The sequence below is a fragment of the Rosa rugosa genome, chromosome 6 (assembly GCF_958449725.1).
Source record: "Rosa rugosa chromosome 6, drRosRugo1.1, whole genome shotgun sequence".
Taxonomy (NCBI): domain Eukaryota; kingdom Viridiplantae; phylum Streptophyta; class Magnoliopsida; order Rosales; family Rosaceae; genus Rosa; species Rosa rugosa.
In genome coordinates this window covers 5,117,062-5,140,259 of record NC_084825.1, presented here as the reverse complement: position 1 = coordinate 5,140,259, position 23,198 = coordinate 5,117,062, and the positions used below count along the sequence as shown (strand labels likewise).

The 23,198-nt window shown below is 40.4% G+C and overlaps 1 protein-coding gene and 1 long non-coding RNA gene across 2 annotated transcripts; one reads left to right on the top strand and one right to left on the bottom strand.

Annotated features, from left to right (window-relative positions):
* Positions 1–11,259: 11,259 nt before the first annotated feature.
* Positions 11,260–12,013, bottom strand: LOC133717983 (uncharacterized). Its single transcript, XR_009850054.1, has 2 exons — positions 11,648–12,013; positions 11,260–11,422 (listed from the first exon to the last, which is right to left on the bottom strand). It is a non-coding gene; the product is annotated as an uncharacterized LOC133717983 (long non-coding RNA).
* Positions 12,014–12,989: 976 nt separating this feature from the next.
* Positions 12,990–16,745, top strand: LOC133718526 (G-type lectin S-receptor-like serine/threonine-protein kinase SD1-29). Its single transcript, XM_062145383.1, has 7 exons — positions 12,990–14,485; positions 14,562–14,681; positions 14,906–15,063; positions 15,161–15,371; positions 15,826–16,063; positions 16,157–16,307; positions 16,443–16,745. The coding sequence occupies exons 1-7, from the start codon at positions 13,126–13,128 to the stop codon at positions 16,743–16,745; spliced, it is 2,541 nt and encodes an 846-aa protein (XP_062001367.1). The 5' UTR covers positions 12,990–13,125.
* The last annotated feature ends 6,453 nt before the right edge of the window (positions 16,746–23,198 follow it).

The window sequence follows — 23,198 nt, the reverse complement described above, 5'->3', positions numbered from 1 at the left end:
TTTTTAATTCTCAAGTTCCTTCTCATTGTTGCTAACAAAATATTTCTTCCTCTAAAGACAGCCCAACCAAAATTTTGGTGGTTACGTCTTTAGTTCCTTCTAATTGTCTTCAGGTTGAAAAAAAAAAATTTCTAGCAAACTTACATTTTCGACTTAATCCATCACTTTAATCATGCCTCAAGTTCGGGGTGTGACAGTCAGCCTGCCATAACCCATTTAATAAATGGGTCGGCTACGGGTCAACATGCCAACACGAAGTGAACTCGTATAACCCGATTATGCTATACTTCTTGAAATTTTGGATGTTGGGAGTATTTGATCATATGATTAGACAATTTGAAATATTTTGCTTTTGTTGTAGAGAAACTGAATTTGAGAGAAATTTGCTTTGTCTTCTTATTGATAATAGGGGCCTCTTTATATAGAGGATTACAATTCATAGAATCTCAATCGTACAAAGAAAGTAATCGTACATTGAATAGGAATCTAGATCCTTCTAATTTAACCCTATTACCACTAGGTCAAGTAACCTAGAGTTTGGGCCAAACACAAATAGAGATATCCTTAAACACTCCCCCTTGTGTTGTCCAAACGCGGTGCTTCTCTCGTTGCCTCGTTAAAAACCTTGCTGAGTAACAAAAACCCAGTGGGACAAAAATAACCTCGGTCGAAGGGGAAAAAGAGCACAACACACCCTTCACGTTTCGAGACCATACATGTAGACATCTCCCCCTGATGTCTGCATCTCCCCCTGATGACTACGGTCATGGGAGTTCGGATAACTTCCGTAAACGATGCTACCAACATGTTTCTCGAAAGTGGAATTTAGGCAATGACTTAGTGAGCAAGTCTGCCACACTGTCCTCAGATCGAACCTAGTTCATTTTGATCTTGAGGAGAGTCTGTTGTTGCTGATTAAGCTTGGTGTTGTCGCTTTGATGTAGCCTTGCTTCATTTGTTCAAAACAAGCTGCATTATCCTAAATGCTCGTAGGCTCATCTATGGTAGACTTCAAACCACAATTGTTCGAACATGCGTAATTATGGATCCAATCCATATACATTCACGAATCTCTTCGTGAAGAGCAATGATCTCTGCATTGTTCGAAGATATAGCGACTAGGGTCTATTTCTGTAGACCTCCAAGTTATCACGGTCTTTACCCATGGTGAACACTTAACCAGTTTGGGAAGACTTTTGTGTGGGTCAGAGAGATACCCAACATCAGCAAAACCTTCCAAAACACATGTTGTTTTGGGATGAAGATAGAGGACGCAGGCCAGTGTTGGCGGCGTTCCTGGTGTGTGATGGGACTGAATCCATCATCTCTCTGTAGGGATAGAACAAGCCTATATCAATCGTACATCTCAAGTACTGAAAGATATCTTTTACACCAATCTAATGGCGTCGCGTTGGCGCAGAGCTATATCTTAGCTAACAAGTTTATGGTAAATGAGATGTCCGGTCTTGTGCATTGAGCTATGTACAATAATGCGCCTATTGTACTTAACTAAGGCATTTCTGCCCCTAGCGCATCTTCGTCATCATCCTTCGAACGAAGAGAATCCTTTTCAGGATCAAGACTACGAACGATCATGGGGGTGCTTGAAGGCTTGACCTTGTCAAAATGCCTAAGCATCTATCAACACGATGCTTAAGTTCCAAACCGAGACATAATCGTGTTCTCCCAAAATCCTTCATCTCAAACTCGGATTTCTAGTGTTCAGCGGTTTCCCTTAACTCTTTAAGGGCTTCCAATGAAGATCATGTCCAACATGAACCGCGATAGAATCCGAAACTTGTTATGGAAACGCGTGGGCATATCCCTTCCCAATTAAGTAGTCACTTTAGTGAGCGTTTCAACCTCTTTGTAAACGCGCTCCGTGGTCTAGAGCCACTTGACTTGGGTAAATGAAGTTCACCATGAACCTTCATGTATATTCCGTATCTAGATCCCCATAGAGATACGTAGTGGCCACATTTGTAAGCTGCATGATCAGTTATTTGGAAACTACCAAACTGACAAGGTAGTGGAGTGCAATGACATCCATTACGAGAGAATATGTCTCATCGTAGTCGATTCCAGGACGTTTTGTGAGAAGCCTTGCGCCATAAGGCGAGATTGCCATCTCTTTTTCTCATCACGCTTTCTAACGAAGACCCATTAGTCAATAGGTTTTATGTCAGGAGGTGTTGGCATCACTAGCTCAGAAAACCTTCCTCTTCGTTAGAGAATCCATCTTAACCTGGATCGCATCTTTCCATTTGGGCCAAATCTCTCTACGTTGGCATTCATTCATCAACGGAGCGTGGTTCGATATCATCAGACTCAACAAACTCATGCGCAACGAAATGCGTGACTACATCATCAATTATGATGGAGTTTCTATCCCACATCTCATGTACACTAGTGTAAGTTTCATAGAGCTCTATATTCTCAGGAATAGGGTTCTAACGTTGAGGCGTCCCCCAACGATAACCATAACCCGGAAGATTCTCATGAGACGAATTTTTGAGTGTCGATGATCAAAGGGTTGGAATGTGCCAAAGTATCATTCGAACTCACGGGCCTCCCACGCATCCTAGCTGGGGCCATGGCCTATAACGCCAGAGTACCACTCTCTTTGGCATTGGCGCCATGCCTACCTCTGTGTAGGGTGGTGCTACGTCCTCTCGTAGGGACTTCCATCCTTGCGGGCGTGTTTGCAGCATATTTGTGTGATCTCGTCACTTTAGTAGGGATCGAGATGAGACATAGTAGGGACAGGCCACGACAATTCCTGTCGTTCCTGCTGAACATCTGTGTGCGTATCTCCCCCTAACGACGGGAAGACTGTCTCATCAAAGTGACATCCGCAAATCTAGCGGTAAGGAAATCGCCTAGCAAGGGCATTAAGTGGCGGACGATTGTTGGAGTCTCAAATCCAACTGAGTTGCTCATTCGTCTGTAAGGACCCATTATAGAGCGCTGTGGCGGCGCAATTGGCACATAAATGGCTCACTCAAATGTGCGTAAGTACAAAATACTTGTACCCAGTCACTAGCTGTAACGCAGAGAGACATTGAGTGGCGGTAGGTCGTAGACGAATTAGCATAGCTGCATGCGATATTGCATCACCCCAGACGGATATTGGTGCGCATTACCAATGTCCGGACTACCATCGTAGTCGTTTCCGCGAGACCATTGGGGTGTGCTCATGGGAATATGATGTCCAACATCAGTCCCAAATGCAATAACTATCGAAAGTCTTCGATGTAAACTCACTAGCATAGTCAAATCCAATTGACTGAATAGGATGATTCGGGGAGTGAGTCCGTTGTCATATGATGTGTGCTAGGAGTGTTTCATAAGCAGCATTACAAGTGGACAATGGCACAACACGTGACCAGCGTGTTTGCATATCAACCAACATCATGAGATATTTAAACGTCCGCAAGTTGGTGGAATCAGTCCACAGAATCCATACGGATTCTATGTAAGAACATAATGAGTATTTTCATATCCTTTGCATAGGACGGTCTCAGTCCTAATTTTCCTAAGGAAGTGGCTTTGTAAAATGAGCGAGAGGCCTTAGAATCAACCAAGGAGAGTTTTGGTTGGGCCTGAGCGTTTGAGACGCATATTGAAGCAAAGTTTGTGACTACATCACCCATCATGGTGTCATGACCATGGGAAGTGGCATCCATGGCGTTATAACCATGGGGATTGACATCCATGGCGTCATGGCCATGGGTAGCGCCATATATGGCGTTGTCACAAGGGACTTGGGCGGCCACATGGCGCTCCAAGACAGCTGCAGCGCCAGATGCTGCAATTGTTGCGGTCTTGCTAAGTCCAGGAACCAATTTTTGATTCTTGCTTCATTTCGCTCGAGGGTGTCCATGTGAAGTCTTTAGTAGACGGATCACCATATCATGACCAGGGTGACTTATCCTGTCGAGACAAAGCCAATATGTGTCTAAATCCAAGAGATCTTCTCTCATAACTTTATTGGATTTAATAGCTCGAATAGTGACATAGAGTCCACTAGAGAGACACATAAACTTCTCTAAGATGCGCCTTCGTTCGCAATCATTAGAGGCATTACAAAGGAACTCATTTCTGTTCTCTACATGCGTTTTCGCATGGAATCCGTTGGCTATCCATAGGTGCGAGTTGCCCTAGGAGCGTAGAGAGTTTCTGTGACATTAATCAAGGTGCCATTTGGCAAAGAGAACTTGGGCTATTCCATGTCCTTGAATTAATACTGATGGCCCAGCCATCGTAGTCACAAAGTAACATGCTCATGAATCAAAATGGAGTCATAATGAAAAGAACTCAAAATTTTGTTCATAAGCCAACGGAGTACATCATTGTCTCTTAACCATTAGGAGAATGTAATCCAAATGCTTAGCTAATGCAAAACAATGGTAGTCGTCTAACTTCTTTCGGTAATTCCAACGCAAATGTGACCAGGTGAGTAGGGAGATGTCGATGGAGCAAAGCTCGCTTAATTACCACTTATCTCAAAACCTTCCTAGACATCACATTTACATTGAGTACGCCTACTTTGAAGAAAGACTAAACCATAGGCATCTACTACAAAAATAATATGGCAATTGCCTACATCTCTTGGAAAATAAAGACTTAAACAGAATTGGCGATCTATTGATCCCAGCCAGATTCGTAGTCTTCAACCCTTCACTCTAGATCATCTTCTTGATCTTCTTGTTCTACATAGTGAGCTTCTCTTGCTTCACAATATGTTTTGTAGGCGGTGACAATTTCTTCACGAGCTCTACAAATGTGTGCCCAATGATCAGACACTCCACATTGAGAACATACATCTCTTTGCTCAAACTCCATTGATTGAGGCGCTTTGAAAGCGTCATTAGGATGGCTCTTAGTGTTGGTGGAGCCACCAACATGGCCAGAGGCGTTGCCTCCCTCTCTCTTTCCACCTTGACCTCTTCGGTTCCGTGTTCGCCTATTTTGGCGATTACCTTCCCAAGTAGGCGTTGACTTCCCACGTTGACCAGAAAGTCCAGAAGTATCCCTAATGTTAGGGTTTTGCTCTTGGCGCCTTCTCTTAGGGGCACGACTATAATTGGATTCCGGAATATGCTCTATTTCCACTGATCTCGAATTATAGTTCTTCACAAGGATGTTGTCATACTTTTCAGTGATATTCATAGCTCCAATGAGCTCATGAAACCTTGTGATCCGTCCTGCAGTAACATCAATTCAATAGTTCTTAGCAACCATCAATGCAGAAACGGGGAAGGTAGAGAGAGTCTTCTCAATCAACATCGCATTTGTGATCTCTTTACCACAGAATTTCATTAAGGATTTAATGCGAAGTGCTTCCGAGTTGTAGTCAAGAACTGACTTGAAATCATAGGAGCGGAGGCTATGCCATCTCACTTCTAGGTCAGGAAGCAAGGAAGGAGTCACGGACGTTGCCAAATCTTTCTTCGAGTGAGGCCCACAGCCTTCTGGGGTCTTCTTCATTCATACACTCGTACTGGAGCGAATCATTCATATGACGAGTCATTAGGATGATGGCTTTCGCCTTATTTGCCTCTAAGGCTGCTCTATTTGCTTCCAAAGCTTGAGCTTGCTCAACAGTTAGCACGTCCTGGCTAGGCTCAAGAATCGTATCCAGGATTCCATCGGCCTTGAGATGCTGGCGGACATCACGAACCCACCTGTGATAGTCAGAGCCAGTTGTTCCCAATGGAGCAAAGTCCAATTTGTTCAGGTTACTCATCCTGAAAGAGAACAAGAAATTAGGGTTAGTTTCGGAGCGTGTAAGGCTACCACGAAAACATATAAAATTTCTGAGCGGAGTCGCTTCCAAGAAATTAGGGATTTTCTGAGCGTAGTCGCTTCCAAGAAAATCCGATTCCAAGAGGGGTTTTTGGATTAGATCGAAACGACGATGTATGTTGTCGATCGTTTTCTTCTCAACAAACTCTAAGTTTGGAGGACTCTACAAGCTCCAAGCTTGGAGTGAGCACAAACCCCCACAGTTCGGCTATTGGTCTCCCCTATGAAGAAGAAAGGGGGGTAGAAGAAGGGATGTTGCAAGTCCCCGAGAAAAGAAGAGAAAAAGGAGAAAAACTCAAAAACGGGAACTTTAATCTCAGAGACTTACTTGTTGATTCAGGGCTTGAGAACACGCGCATGTTGGAAAAACAGGCTGCTGGTGCTGCAGGGCCGCGGGGGCAGCAGATACAATGCGCGCAGGAGGGAGCAGCAAACGCAGGGGCTTGTAGGAGCTGCTGGGGCAGCGGGTGAGCGTAGGGCTGCGGGGGCAGCAAGCGAGCTTAGGGTTGCTGTGGTCGCGCGGTCGCGGGCGAGTCACGGGAATGCGGAGTCGCGGGGGTCGTTGCAGATATGCTGTGGGGATGCCGCGAGGCCGCTGCAGAGATGTCGCGGGGCCGCGAGGAAACTACAGAGATGCAGCGGGGCTGCGAGGACGCTGCGGAGATGCCGCGGGGTAGCGAGGAAGCTGCGGGGATGCCGCGAGGACAGTTGTGGGGCCCCTGCGGGGATGCGACTGCTGCTGGGATGTCGTGAGGCCGCGAGGACAGTTGTGGGGCCGCTGCGTGAGTCGCGGTCGCGAGGGCAGGCGAGCGCGCGCGAAGGTAGAAGGCAAGCAGTGCTTGCGGGCGCCACAGGGGCAGCGAGGCTAACCTGGTAGGGTTAGCGATGAGTTGCGACGCGGGGGCAGTAGTAGCGTAGGCAAGGCAAATCTGGTGTAGCTTGATCAATTTCTGGGGTTTTGGTTTCTAAAGCTAGGGTTAGGGCTCGTGCTGATAACGTGTTGTAGAGAAACTGAATTTGAGAGAAATTTGCTTTGTCTTCTTATTGATAATAGGGGCCTCTTTATATAGAGGATTACAATTCATAGAATCTCAATCGTACAAGGAAAGTAATCGTACATTGAATAGGAATCTAGATCCTTCTAATTTAACCCTATTACCACTAGGTCAAGTAACCTAGAGGTTGGGCCAAACACAAATAGAGATATCCTTAAACAGCTTTATAATTATTGGATTTAATTATTTATGAATTATATATAATTATTTATATTCTTCGTCAATTTATGCATTTTTTTAGTTAAATGGGTCGCATTGTTAACCCTTAAATGGGTCATTTTGTCTAACATGACATGACCTATTTATTAAATGGGTTAAGCGGGTTGGAAACGGGTAACCCGTTTAATAAATAAGTTGGGTTTGGGTTTAAATTTTTAACACGATTATTAAATGGGTTGGGTTTGGGTTTGTTTCTTACGACACGAGAAATACCTTGACCCGACACGAACCCAACCCGACGCGACCCATTGACAGCCTTAGTTAGCAACAGAAAATAAAATTATGTGACTGTATCTTTCATTGCGTGATCTAAATCCATGAGATTGATATGAATTTGGTAAAATGCTTTTTATTTTATTTTATTTCCTTATTCGGCTTATAGTAGTAGAGAGTGCTCAACATGGATTTGGATTGCTCAGGTGGCCGGGGAAAGCCTCCTGTTGATGAAGTGCTTTTAAAGTGCTCGGCATTTCTATTATAGGTGTGTAATTTAATCTTCTTTACTCGAGTATTGGTTTCTTACTAATTAACCGCTTTTCTTTGGTTTCTTAATAGTATGGTCAACCGTTGTATGGATAAGGGAATCATAGAAATGGGTATTAGAACCAAAAACATTTATAGCAAATTACCTATAACTACAATTTTAATCAATTATTTACCATCCGCAAAGCCCAATGGCTGTTTTCCCATGCGGAGTGGCCATAAGGCCCATGCGGACCATTAAAGCCCGTGCGGGCATTTTCTTTATTTTTTATTAATTTTTCTGTTAGATAACAATTGACAGAACCACCCCTCTACGATCTTCAACAATATCAGATCAAGATCTGTCACCTGCTTCATTCAGAGAGAGAGAGATTAGGATTTCTGAATCCTAGTTCGATTGAGATTAGTTATGCAATTATAACGATTTGTTAAGCAATTATTTGATTGGAATCGATTTCTTCTGCATGTTAATTTGTTTCAGCTAAAGAGATAGATCTCTCTCTCTTTCTGTGAAATTTGGGAATCGAAGTCCTTTCAATTGCACATCTTGGGCTCTAGCATCTGTGATTATTCTTGTGAATTAAGGTTGCCGTTTATCGGGTCTTCAGTCACCATCTCATGGAAGAATTGACACAAAGTTCAAGGTAATTGTGTTCTAATTTAGTTTGTTTATGATATATTTTGACAGTAAACTCAATTCCTGACATGGTTATATACATGCTGCATAGTGATTATAAATGATTATATCCATTCATGCATTATAAACTCAAACTTTTATAAAGTATGATTTTGCGGATTGTTTGTTACTGAAAGTCACTAATAATAGTGAATTTGTTTTTCATTGAGATGCTCACTTCACTTTATGGTGGGTTTCTCCCATGGAATGAACATGAATCTAATCCACATTGTTAGTAATTGAGTTACAATAGTATTTTGAGAAAATATGTTTTAGCACGTCAATAACAATATCTATTTGATACTGATTGTAACTAACAATTTTTTTGGGCAATGAAAAATGTTTCTATTGTGTTTTTGAAGATGCAATTGTACATTTTCTATTGAGTGTTAATAGCAATTTTTATATTTTACTATATATCAAAGCAATCAACTTTTGCACTAAAAGATGTTGCTGTTGTGTTAGTGATAATGCAAATATCTTAGTGTTATTGAATGTCAAATATCTATTAGCTAATAAGATTCAATAGCGGATATCTATTTGCTACTGAGGGTTAGTATGATATCTATTTGTTACTGAGGGTTAATAGCAATCTTCTTTTGCACTAATAGATGTTCCTGTTTTTTAAGTGATGGTGCAAATACCTTTGTGTTGTTGACTATCATTGAATTATCTATTTGCTACTAAGATTCAGTAGCAACATCTATTTGATACTGAGGATCAGTAACATACTGAGGGTCAGTAACGATACGTATTTGTTATTGAGGGTCAATAGCAATCTTTGTTTGCAATAAAAGATATTCCTGTTATGTCAGTGAGGATGCAAATATCTAAAGGTGTGGTATTAACTATCAATGAATTCAATATCTATTTGCTACTAAGATTCAGTAGAGATATCTATTTGTTATTGAAGGTCAATAGCAATATATATTTGCTATTCATCCAGGTAATTTCCTGTTACTTATAATTGTTAGTTTTGGTACAGATTTCAGTCATTGAAATTGAGTGACAAAAGATGGAAAATCTTGATCTTTGCATGTTAATGAGAAAGAAAGCTGATCAAAAAATGTGTAGAAATAAGAAGATCGAACGTACAGCTTCAGAATCTCGTGTTTTGTACTCATATGATATTATTAGTGTTTTCTTAGTCTAGTTGAATCAAATATTCTGTAACTATTATTTTTGTATTGAGAGAAATGAGTTGAAATAGAATTCAGCAAAATATTAACAAATTAAATAGATCTCTTTTTGAAATGCTATTGAGAATCAGTAGCTTTCTGAGAGTTGTTCTTAATAATTGAAAGCTGAAATTGGTTGAATGTTTCAGAATTGGTTGAATGCTATTGAGAATCATTCTTGATTATTGTTGCGATGTACGATCACCATTCACAGTAGCCCTGGTCGTCAACTCATGAAGCAATACAGCCTTGCATTTGTGTTTTTCATGGTATTTATGTTTTAGTTTAGTTAATTGTATTAGATAGGTATTGACAGCAAACTCATTTTAAATCCATCCATGCATTATGAAATTAATTTTTTATGGAGTTTGATTTTGCCAACTGTTTGTTACTGAAGATCAGTAGCAATAGTGAATCTACCTTATTTGCTATTGAGGGTCAGTAGTTCTATTCTATTTACTACTAAGGCTACTGAGGTTCAATATGCATGTCATGTGTGTTTTTGAGGGTCAATAGCCATATCGTTTTCTTTTTTTGTGAGCTAGTAAGCCATCTCATATTTGCTATTGATGGTCAGTAGTCCTGTTATATATGTTTGCTAAAAAAGGGTCAATAGGCATATCATATTTTTTTTGTGAGCCTGTAAGTTATACCTGATCTTCTATTTATGGTTTGTAGTCATATTTTATTTGCTATTGAGATTCAATATGCATGTCTTATTTGCTACTGAGGTCAGTAGTCATATCTTATTGCTGCTGAGATTTTAACATAGTGAGAAGTGAGAAATGAGGAGTTAGATCGAGTTCAATCATTTTCTATAAAAAAAATAATAATACTAATTGGCAATTTGGTTTAAGATTGACTTACGAAAGATATACAGTTGAAGACTATTTAATATAAAAGGTGGCAATTTCGTAATAAATAACAATTATACTGTTTGTTTTGGTAATGACCAGTGCTCCGTGTTTTTCTACTGTCCGCATGGTCCAAATAAAGTGGACCACTCCGCATGGAGCTTTGACCAGCTAATATAACCTTTTTGGTAAATAGCTCAAACATTTATTAGTGGTTTGGATTGCATTTGGCTGTTGCTGTTTCAGACTCAGGCTTTTTGTGCCGAAGTTTATAAGATGACAATTTGGAACAATCAGCCTTGTTGTACGCTTTATATACCGACGTCCGTTTGTCAGCATCGTTACTATTTGACTTTTCAAAGTGAAAAAAAATCAGCCAAAAAAATGTAGCTGTAATTGCCGTCTTCACCAAACGGAAAACGTGTACCTTCATATCAAGTGGGTTTTTGGCAATTTCCGGCCGCATCTGGTAGTGCGTCATCGGTATCAGCGGAGAATACATACAAGAAATATTCTTTATGAACAGTAGACCAGAGGCACTGCCTCGGCCGTCAAAATAGCAAATACCAGTTCAGACTGCATGCATGTTAATGTTTTTGTCCAGTGTCTTTCAAAGTAATATACAACCAAAAAACACTACTAGCAAAACGGGCAACTCACACAGATTTAAATCTGTGTGAAATACTATCATTTCACACGGATGTCAGTGTGTAAAGGCTTTTACCTACAGTGCAGCTACGGATTGTTTTTCGGTTGCCTTCGGAGGGGGCGCTAATGCTCTATTCACACGGTTTTGGGAGTCCGTGTGAACATTTATCGCGGGTCCCACCATCTATCAACATACATAATTAAATATTTGATATTAAGTATTTAATATCAGTGTGGACTAATGAGATATAAAAAATTAAAAAAAATCATTTCACCATTTGTATTTAAGGGTATAATTTTAGCATTTTTGTTTTTTTTTCAATGTACATGATACAGTATTAAAGATTAATTAATATAATTAATTTTATGAGTCAAATCCCATATAATAATATTCTCATTTAGTCACAATTTCCAGATCTGTTCTTCAGCAACCATCACCGCTTCATTGTCATCAAATTCCAGATCCATAGGAAGAATTCACTCCTAAATAACTGGCGATCTCTGTAAAGGAATAGTGAAGAAAGCAAAATTATTGATTGGAATAAAGAATTAAAATTGATGAATATAAATCATCCAAACCGCATAATTTCTTTTGACATCAGGGTCAGTAATCAGGAGAATTCTTTCCTAGAAAAAAGAATAAAAGATTAGATCTTGGGAAGAAACTAATGAAGACCCAGATCAAGAATGCAATAACAAATTATCAACGAGAGATAAATGAACTACCTACTGTTATCTGGAAATCCATAGGCTTCAATGTTGCTGCTGCTGCTGCTGCTTTGCATCTCTCTCAATTTTGCAGACCCACTCTCAAATCATTCGAATCCCTCAGCTGAAAAATCACCTACCATCTCTTCTTAGTCCTCACTCCGATCGATCGCTTCCAATTTGAGCACCGACGAGCTTCTTCAGATCGAACCCCAAGAGATCCAATTCCCTTTTGAATTGAAGAAGTAGATCTATACCATGATAACATGCAAACAAACTTAAAGACCACAAGAATTTGTGACTGGAAAGGATAAGATATGTACGAGAGAGAGAGAGAGAGAGAGGCACTATCTCTTCTTCTTCTTTTTTGAATAAAGAGGCATTATCTCTTAACACGGGTAATGTTTAATTTATTGGGTATAGAAATATATAATGTGAGTTAATTAATAGTGATTTATTCTAAAAAAGAAAAGAAAAAGGTAATTAATGGTGACCAGCATCTCATCTCACACTGACATCCGTGTGAGATGCAAAAGTCATTTGTGTAGAATTATAATTTTATTATTACTAATAAATATCATTTAAAGATTTATACAGAATTCCGTATGTGTTTTTTTTTTCACACGGATTTCCGTATCTTTATTTTTCACAGATATTTGTGTAACGCTAATTTCACACAGATATCTGTGTCAAAAAGTTTTAGTCATGAAAGACCGTCCCTCCACAATTCATATAGCACGGAAAAAGAAAGATTTTTTAATAAACTAATATTTGATATATGTGTGAATTAGGCTTCACACGGACAACCGTGTGAGTAGATGATAAAGTATTTTAACTTTCACACGGAAGTCTGTATCTGATGTTGTTTCACACGGACAACCGTGTGAGTAGATGATAAAGTATTTTAACTTTCACACGGAAGTCTGTATCTGATGTTGTTTCACACGGACAACCGTGTGAGTAGATGATAAAGTGTTTTAACTTTCACACGGAAGTCTGTATCTGATGTTGTTTCACACGGACAACCGTGTGAGTAGATGATAAAGTGTTTTAACTTTCACACGGAATTCTGTATCTGATGTTTTTTCACACGGACAACCGTGGCTATTGTTATTCTATAAACTCTTGTGGGCCCAATCATACTTATTTCATACGGTTTTTTGTACATATTGCCAATTCACACAGACATCCGTGGCTTTATAAAATCTGTGTGAGGAAAATCTGTGTGAGATGCTTGTTTTGCTAGTAGTGAAACTTACGTGAACAAGCACAAAAAACTGATAAGACATGTGTTGTAAAAGCAATAGTCGTCGTCAGTAGTCATATGTAGGTAATCTTTTCTTGGGGAACGCGTTGGCATGCCAATGGGTATAAGAATACAAACTTTAGTGCTTTAGGTTCCTGTAGGTTGTTCCTCTTCTTCTTCAGCTCGCTTCTGTCACAGCATCGTTGTGCTGAAGTAGTGTATGAGATAAATCCTTCACACCCTATATCCAATGGGTATTGAACCTGAAAGTGTTAGCTTCTTCAATGTCTCAATGTTCTTCTTTTTCATCTTAATCTTGCTTCCAACACATTATCATTGTTCTCAAGTTTATAACATCACTCCTTTGCAACCGTTAGCACGGGGCGACACTCTTGTCTCCCCTAGCAGCATTTTCGAATTAGGCTTCTTCAGTCCTAATGGTTCTGCTAGTAAGTATGTGGGGATATGGCGCAAGAATATATTTCCTCGTAAAGTAGTGTGGGTGGCCAACAGGGAAAAGCCCATTGCAGTTACAGGCTCATTGGCGAGTTTGAGAATTAGCAGCAATGGGAGTTTGGAGCTTGTAGATGGGAAACAGAACTCTTTATGGTCAACCGATGTAACTAGTGAGGTGTCATCATCTAATACTAGTTCAGTTGCAGCACTTCTTTTAGACAGCGGAAATTTTATTGTCAAAGATGATGCAGAGGCGGATGCAGTATGGCAGAGCTTTGATTATCCTGGTGACACGATGCTACCAAACCAGCGGGTTCAATACAATACTAAATCTAAAAAGGGAACTATCCTGACTGCCTGGAAAAGTGAGAGTGATCCATCTGCTGGGATATATACAGTTGAAGGCGGACGGGCAAAAGAGGTGCCAGCACAAGTGATCATTTGGATTAATCGATCAACTCCATTATGGAGAAGTGGGCCATGGGATAAATCACAGTTCATCGGCGTGCCAGATGTGGATGATCGATATCTTAGTGGAGTTACAGTAGAAGAGGATGTAGAAGAGGGAACACAATATTTATCTTATAAATCATTTGGCACTTTGGCAACATATGGATACATCTCTTCACAGGGAAATTTTAAGTTTATGTATGTACAAAACGATAGGAACTGGTCACTCTACCTCGAGACACTAAAGAATCCATGTGACATCTATGGAGCATGTGGGCCTTTTGGGGTTTGCAACAGCTCTGAAACTCCAATCTGCAAGTGTTTGAAAGGGTTTGTGCCAAGTTCAGACCAGGAATGGAGGACGGGAAACTGGACCATGGGGTGCGTAAGGCAAACCGACTTGTCCTGTGAGAAACAAACAGATAAGAAGTCATTCTCATTGCAAGGAAAACAAGGTTATAATGATGATGGGTTTTGGAAGATGACAGGGGTGAAAGTGCCAGATTATCATCAGTATATTACATCATTGAATACTGATGACATCAATGGCTGCATGATACAGTGCCTAAATAATTGTTCTTGCCTGGCTTATGCACTCGTTAATAATATTGGGTGTTTGGTCTGGTCCAAAGGCCTTATAGATATAGTGGAGTTCTCCCGGGGAGGTGTTGATCTTTATATTCGCCTAGCACGCAAAGAACTAGGTAAATAATAACAATCCTTGCAATACTGGAGTTAGCAATATCTCATCTTTTTCTCATGTTTGTTTTCTTCTTGTAGATTCATTTGCAGGTGAAGGAAAGCCAATTAAGTTGATTGCCATCCTTACAGCTATTGGTTTAATGATTGTCTTGGTTGCCATACTGTTCGGTTTGCACAAATTGCGAGCTAACCAAAAGGGTAAGAGAATGAGATAGAAGAGATTAATTTTTCTGATGCATTAGCACATTTATAGGTATGTCCCTGAAGTACTAAAGTACTAATCAAATTAGTATAACTTCCCTGCAGAACTGTATAAGAGCATATATAGTTATATATATACTGGTTGATATCCATGACTTTTGTTGTTTTATTCTGATTCGGTGTTAGACGTTTATACATGCAAATTAACTTTCAATGAACAGGATCGATTCCAACTTCTAGGGATATTCTTCGAGAATATATTGGGAAACATGATCCATCAGAGCTATTGATCTATGATTTTGATACCATGTTAACTGCTACAGACAATTTCAGCATTACAAACAAACTCGGGCAAGGAGGCTTTGGTCCTGTTTATAAGGTACTTATTTGTTTACTTGAGGGTAATATAGCATTGTAAGAGGTAGAAGAATACAAACATGAACACCATGATTAAATAACTTGTGGACCTTGTATAGGGTATACTACAAGACGGGAAGGAAATAGCTGTAAAAAGACTATCTAGTAGCTCAGGACAAGGCATTGAAGAGTTCAAGAATGAGATGTCGTTGATCTCCAATCTTCAACACAAAAATCTTGTTAGGATGATGGGTTGCTGCATTAAAGAGGACGAGAAGTTACTGGTCTATGAGTTCATGCCAAACAAAAGCTTGGATTCATTTCTATTTGGTTAGTTTCACTGTCACTTTATGATGGCTGCAGTTTCTTATAGTGCTATATATCTTGTTCTGTTACCAGTAATTGTTGTCTCTGAGTTCTTTATAAAGAGACTCTTACTAAAGTAAGATGCCAAAAGCTCAGTATAATCCTAGTAATTACATTTTAGAATTAAAACTGCCTACTCCAAGTACTAACGAGTGAATTCACATGAACTAAAATATTGAATTGCCATGGCACATATTCTCCTTCAATCTTTGAATGCATTTCCTACACTATCTGCATTTCCTAACAAATAAAGGCTTTATTAGAATTCTAGTTTTAATCAGAAGACAAATGTTAGAAGTCTATAAGTCCTTTGAAGAAAATTATTTTCATCAAGTTCATTACTGAATCACTGAATGCATTGGCAATATGAATCACATAGCTGATCACATTCTAATGGTCGTATTAATTATTTCATTAGATCCAATGAGGAGAGAAGAGCTTGATTGGGATAGACGCTTTAATATTATTCAGGGTGTTGCTAGAGGGCTTCTTTATCTCCATCATGATTCCTATGTGAAGGTAATACATAGAGATCTGAAAGTCAGCAACATTCTCTTGGATGAAAAAATGAAACCAAAAATTTCAGATTTTGGATTGGCACGCATAGTTGAAGGAACACAATGTATAGAAAATACCCAGAAGGTTGTGGGAACACGGTAAGAATCAGTTCTTTTCAGTTACATGCATGGTATTTTACTTTAAGCCAGAAACCAGTTTCATACTAATTAATGACTTTAATTTCTACACAGTGGCTATATGTCTCCAGAGTATGCCCTGGGTGGGATATTTTCTGAAAAATCTGATGTCTATAGTTTCGGGGTTTTGGAATTGGAGATTATTAGCGGCAAGAAGAATAACAACTTTTTTTTATATGACCAACAGCTAGGCTTTCTGGCCCATGTAAGTTCAATGTAAAATAGTGAGTTTTATTAGCTGTTGAGCTATCTCATATATCTTAGACCATAAATCTGGAGCTGAATGCACCAGTCTTAATAATTCTTAACAATAACATGAAACTTGTGGATTTTTTTCCAGGCATGGAACTTGTGGTATGAAGGCAAGGGATTGGAATTAGTAGACGAAGTATTGGGTGATTCATATTCCTCATCAGAAGTATTGAAATGTGTGCACATTGGGCTTCTTTGTGTACATGATAATTCTGCGGATAGGCCAACCATGAAGGATATTGCTTTAATGTTAAGTAGCGAGAAAGATGGTCCACAACCTAAGAGGCCTGAATTTACTATGCAAAACTCATTTTCTCATCCTCAACCGCAGTATGAGCATACTAATTCCTCCATAAACGAAGCTACTATTACAGTGATTGAAGGACGATGAGTGACAACACATTGTTGCATAAAAATGCAATGATGTTTGGTCATTCTGAAGGTTTTCCTTTAACTCCTTTTCTCTAGTGAGAGTATATGGAGGTTCCTAGAGATAGATATTGGCCAGGACCTTGGATTGAATACTTTACACTGGTATTAACACTGTTTCTCAGTATTACATTCACTGTACCTGTCATTTGATATTGTACCAAATCCTCTATAACTCAAAGATCCAGGCAATGTTTGGTTGCTACAGTTGTTACTTTTCCTCCATAGCTACGTACCTTGATCAACAAGCTTTTTCCCCGTTAATGTTTAGGTCACCTATATTACTATATATGTTGTGTAACTTTTCCGATGAGCTGCTCCTCTTTTTCACATAGAGTATACTCCTCTGTAGATGTCTTATTTATCTTGTTATTTGATTTAGAGTTTCCTTGTAGGACTGTGGTTGTGATATTTGTTCTAAAAATTATAGGCTTAATAGTTAATTTGTTACTCCAAGTTTTATTAAAGTGCCAATTTGCTATTCTACATTTTATTTCTGTTAATTTCTTACTCTAGGTTTTTATATATAATTAACCAATTTGCTATTCTAAGTTTTATTTCAGCTAATTTGCTATCCTAGGTTTTCAAAATTTGCTAATGTACTACTCTTCTATCAAATTCAACATGTTAGCTTTCTGATCTTTTATGTTTTTTGGAATTCCTATTTCTTGTTTACATTTCTAATGGATGTGTTGATTATTTTGATAGATTCAATGAGAAGAACAGGGCTGGATTGGGCTAGCCGCTTCAATATCATTCAGGGTGTGGCTAGAGGGCTTCTTTATCTTCATCATGATTCCTGTTTGAAGGTGATACATAGAGATCAAAAGGTCAGCAACATTCTCTTGGATGAGAAAATGAACCCAAAAATCTCAGAATACTGAGAAGGTTGTGGGAACACTGTAAGCATCATTTCTTACCTATTTTTCATACTTTTTCTTACACAAATCACAACAAAAGTTCTGTGCTGTTTAAAAAGGTATCAATCATATATTCATAACTTAGGATTATCTACATGTGGAATTAAATATATAATTTTGGGGTCATTTTTCTTACCAGATTTCTGTTCATGTACTAACGAGGTTCCTCTGCATGCAGTGGCTTCATGTCTCCGGAGTATGCCATGGGCAGGATATTTTCTAAAAACTCAGATGTGTACAGCTTTGGGGTCTTGGTATTGGAGATCATTAGCAGCAAGAAGAATACCAACTTTTATAACCATGAACAACGTACAACTCGGTTTTCTAGCCTATGTAAGTTTGCACTGTAAATCTTCGTCAAACTGTGAATATATGAACAGTCGTCACATTCAGATAATGAGGACTATGGAAGTAAAAGAGCACACTAATCATTCTAGCCATCATATATATGAATTTGGTCAGGCATGGTACTTGTGGACTGAAGGCCAGGGGCTCGACTTTGTAGATGAAGAATTGGTCGAGGCATATTCCTCATCAGAAGTAATGAGATGTGTCCATATGGGACTTCTTTGTGTACAGGATTAACCCGTCGATAGGCCAACCATACTTGAGGTCGTTTTAATGCTATATAGTGAGACAGATGCCCCACAACCGAAGCAGCCTAATCACGCTTGGAAAAATTCTGTCCCACAGCACAAAAATAGTTGCTCCACAAATGAAACTACCATAACAGTGATGTTAGGACGATAACTGATGGCAACTTTGCTTCACAGATTCATAATGTTATAGTATGTTACTATATTTTGCATTTTGTGATCATAATTAATCAATTTTTTATTCAATTATCTTAATTGGCGGGAAAAAATTGAATTTAGATATTTGTTTTAGAATTGAGCTGTAATCTTTCAATATGAATGCATACTCTTCCATATGTCCTCTATTCAGTCTATTGGGATGCTTAAGCAATATGTACAGCGTATACTGATCGTTGGGGAAATTTCTCTCTTGGTCAGACTGTTAGCAACAAAAAATAAAATTATGTGACTGTATCTTTTATTGCGTGATTTAAATCTATGAGATTGATCTGAATTTGGTAAAATACTTTTTATTTTATTTCCTTATTCGGCTTATAGTAGTAGAGAGTGCTCGATCAACATGGATTTGGATTGCTCAGGTGGCCGGGGAAAGCCTCCTGTTGATGAAGTAAGCTTTCAAAGTGCTCGGCATTTCTATTATAGGTGTGTAATTTAATCTTCTTTACTCGAGTATTGGTTTTTTACTAACTGCTTTTCTTTGGTTTCTTAATAGTATGGTCAAGGTCAACCGTTGTATGGATATGGGTACCATAGTTTGGTTTCTTAATATGACTCATATGGAGCCAAAAACAATTAGTGGTTTGGATCTTGTTGTGCCGAAGTTTATAAGATGACAATTAGGAACTATCAGCCTTGTTGTACGCTTCATATACCGACGTCCGTTTGTCAGCATCGTTACTATTTGACTTTTCAATGTGAAAAAAATCAGCCAAAAATGTAGCTTTAATTGCCCTCTTCACCAAACGGAAAACGTGTACCTTCATATCAAGTGGGTTTTTGGCGATTTCCGGCCGTATCTGGTAGTGCGTCATCAGTATCAGCGGAGAATACAAGCAATCTTCTTTATGAACAGTAGTCCAGAGGCACTGCCTCGGCCGTCAAAATAGCAATTACCAGTTCAGACTGCATGCATGTTAATGTGAACAAACAAAGTATTACAACAAAAAAACTGGTAGTGGGTCATCGATATATGTAGTAGTGGGTCATCGATATACTGCAACCAAAAAACTTATGTGAACAAACACAAAAAACTGATGAAACATGTTTTGTAAAAGCAATAGTAGTCGTCAGTAGTCAAATGTAAGTCCTGTAGGTTGTTCCTCTTCTTCTTCAGTTTGCTTCAGTCACAGCATCGTTGTGCTGAAGTAGTGTGTGAGATAACTCCTTCACACCCTATATCCAATGGGTATTGAATCTGAAAGTGTTAGCTTCTTCAATCTCTCAATCTTCTTCTTTTTCATCTTAATCTTGCTTCCACCATATTATCATTGTTCTCAAGTTTATAACATCACTCCCTTGCAACCGTTAGCACAGAGCGACACTCTTGTCTCCCCTAGCAGCATTTTCGAATTAGGCTTCTTCAGTCCCAATGGTTCTGCTTGTAAGTATGTGGGGATATGGCACAAGAATATATTTCCCCGTAAAGTAGTGTGGGTGGCCAACAGGGAAAAGCCAATTGCAGTTACAGGATCATTGGCGAGTTTGAGAATTAGCAGCAATGGGAGTCTGGAGCTTGTAGATGGGAAACAGAACTCTTTATGGTCAACCGATGTAACTAGTGAGGTGTCATCATCTAATACTAGTTCAGTTGCAGAGGAGGATGGAGTAGTGTGGCAGAGCTTCGATTATCCTAGTGACACGATGCTACCAACCCAGCAGATTCGATACAATACTAAATCTAAAAAGGGCAATATCTTGAGTTCCTGGAAAAGTGAGAGTGATCCATCTACTGGGATATATACAGTTGAAGGCGGACGGGCAACAGAGGTGCCAGCACAAGTGATCATTTGGATTAATCAATCAACTCCGTTCTGGAGAAGTGGGCCTTGGGATAAATCAAAGTTCATCGGCTTGCCAGATATGGATGATCGATATCTTAGCGGATTTACAGGAGTAGATAATTATTTCTCTTATGAATTATTTGACACTTTCGCAGCATATGGAGACATCTCTTCACAGGGAAATTTTAAGTTTATGTATGCACAAAATGGTAGGAACTGGTCACTCTACCGCGAGACACTAAAGAACCCATGTAACATCTATGGAGCATGTGGGCCTTTTGGCATGGGGTTTGCAACGGCTCTGAATCTCCAATCTGCAAGTGTTTGAAAGGGCGTTTGTGCCAAGTTCAGACCAGGAATGGAGGAAGGGAAACTGGACCATGGGGTGCGTAAGGCAAACCGACTTGTCCTGTGAGAAACAAACAGATAAGAAGTCATTCTCATTGCAAGGAAAACAAGGTTATAATGATGATGGGTTTTGGAAGATGACAGGGGTGAAAGTGCCAGATTATCATCAGTATATTACATCATTGAATACTGATGACATCAATGGCTGCATGATACAGTGCCTAAACAATTGTTCTTGCCTGGCTTATGCACTCGTTAATAATATTGGGTGTTTGGTCTAATCCAAAGGCCTTGTTTGGCTCCAAAACCAGTTGGCTTGCAAACTGTCTCTTTTGAGCGTGTGCGCAGGCGTGCCAGCACCGTGGGGTGCAGTCGTCGGGGTAGTCCCTTGACCTGACTTCTTCTTCAAACGTTTGTGGACGAGGAGAGCACCAACCTCGTCACAGGGTTCTTCTCTAGCCTTTCGGATAAGGACTTTCTGCCTTACGGATAAGGACTTTGGGTGTGATCTCTTCGCGTCACCGAATCGATACTTAGTATTGCAGACTAAGCAGAGCAATCACTGGGAAGTTGGGAGAAGCACGGGTTGCGCTAAAGCGTGACTTTAGTTTCGCTGGGTTGCGAGGGCGTTACCCTTGCTTCGCTGGTAGTAACGGTGGCGGTTGTGCTCGCAGTCGGCTCGCTGGGAGACTGGGACTGGAAGTACGGTCGCCGGGTTGGTCTGGTGATGCTGACAGTCGGCTCTTGGAGAGACTAGGACTGGCGCACGGTCACCGGGTTTCAACAAGGTTGAAGGTTTGCTCCGGGGAGGCTTTGTAATCGCTAGGATTGATTGATATGAGAGAGATCCTTAATTCGTCCTTGAAACCTGGTATATATACCTAGGGTTTTGACTGCTCCTTGTTGTAGAAGGATTATTGATTGAAGTTTCCTAGTCAATCTCTGCTACTTGACTCCAATAAGGTTTCGTTTTCCTCATGGATTCCGGAATGGGCGAAGCTGTAACCCAAACCCCAGTAGGCTTATTTTTTGGGCCGCAGGTATCGGCATGCTGTGCTAGATCCACTAAAGGATATTGCCAAAATTACTTTTGGGCTCAAACATTGCCTCCCAGGCCTCGAAATCAGGCTCATGAAAATGTAATTGATTGAAGGGGACTAAAACGACGCGTTCAATGCTTGAAACGATGTCATTAATGAGGGTTGCGTCCTTTCACTCGCGAAACGCCTTTCTGTCGTATCGTTTCCCTCACAAAATCTCTTATTTAAATCCGCAGCCACTTCAGACCTGTCACATCAGAAACTCTTTTAGTCTCCTAAACCCAGAAACCCTCTTTTGCACACATCTTCCTCTTCGAAACCCAGAAATGGCTCCCCCGAAAAAGATAGTTATCGATCAAGAAGAAGAACTGAATGAACAAGCCGCCCATTCTTGGGGAGCCAACATCGGTGCCAGCCTGATCCTCCAGACCATTGTCCAGAGACCCCTGCTCCTCAGACTCTCGAACAACCATGCCGGACTGGGTCCAACGCCGCGAGATTCTTTCCCGGCCGACGCCATCGCCTTCTATGGCTTACCTGTTCGCCGCCCCATCCCAGTCCTCCGAAGGACTCCTGGGGATTTTACCAGTTGGAGTGCCCCTAATCATCGATCAAAAATAGGGCATTGGCCATCTTTTATCAGTGCGGCGGAGCTTTCCTGGTATCGTGAAGCGCGAGCTCGAGATCTGGCTCGCTAGAACGCAGCAGGTATCACCCATACTATCGATCTTTGTTTTCGTCTTCCGCGCGGTGGCAATCGTTCGCCACTCGCTGCCTTTCTCTGTTTTTGGAACACCGCCACCAACACCTTCGATTTTCGATTTGGCCAAATGAGTATCACTTTATTGGACATTCTCACCATCACTGGCCTACCCATCGACAGCGAGCCTTATCTGCATGGCCAATTCGACTCTGATACTTTTACTTCCACCATGGCCCAACATGGTCGCAGCGCTCATAGCGGCTCCTATCCGCGGTGGTTGGCTTATTATCGCCAGGAGCACAATGCGACTGGCGGGATTGCTTTCTTGGAGTACTGGCTCTGTAAGTTTATCTTCTGTACTTCCTCCTGTAAGCCCACTGGTGCCTGGACCTTTCTGGCAACGGCCCTCTACAACGGTTGCCGCGTGGGGTTAGGGCAACCAGTGCTGGGTGCCCTCTATCGCACTTTGTACCAAGCCACAATGCATCCCTTCGAGACTGGCATTTCTGGCCCTTTTTGGATTCTTGACTTCTGGATTCAAATTTACTTCCCATATTTTCGTCGCGACGACATCCCATTGCTTCCACCTACTGATCAACTCCTGGGACGATGGCTCAGTCGCGATGAAAGGTACACATCCCCTCCTTATTCTGAGTGCTTCACATACTTGTACCTTCTGCACGAGATGCCATACTGCGACTTAGTGCTGAGTAGAAGATTCCCGGCTCCGCTTGAACACGGATTTCTCCCTGGCGCCTCTCGCTACAGTGATCGCGCGCGCTTGGCCTTTCGCCGCGCAATCTCCTGT

Coding starts and splice junctions, on each gene's coding strand:
- LOC133718526 (XM_062145383.1), top strand. CDS start 13,126: ATGGGTATTGAACCTGAAAGTGTTAGCTTCTTCAATGTCTCAATGTTC. Junction 14,682..14,905: donor ATTGCGAGCTAACCAAAAGG/GTAAGAGAATGA, acceptor TTCAATGAACAG/GATCGATTCCAACTTCTAGG. Junction 16,064..16,156: donor CAGAAGGTTGTGGGAACACG/GTAAGAATCAGT, acceptor ATTTCTACACAG/TGGCTATATGTCTCCAGAGT.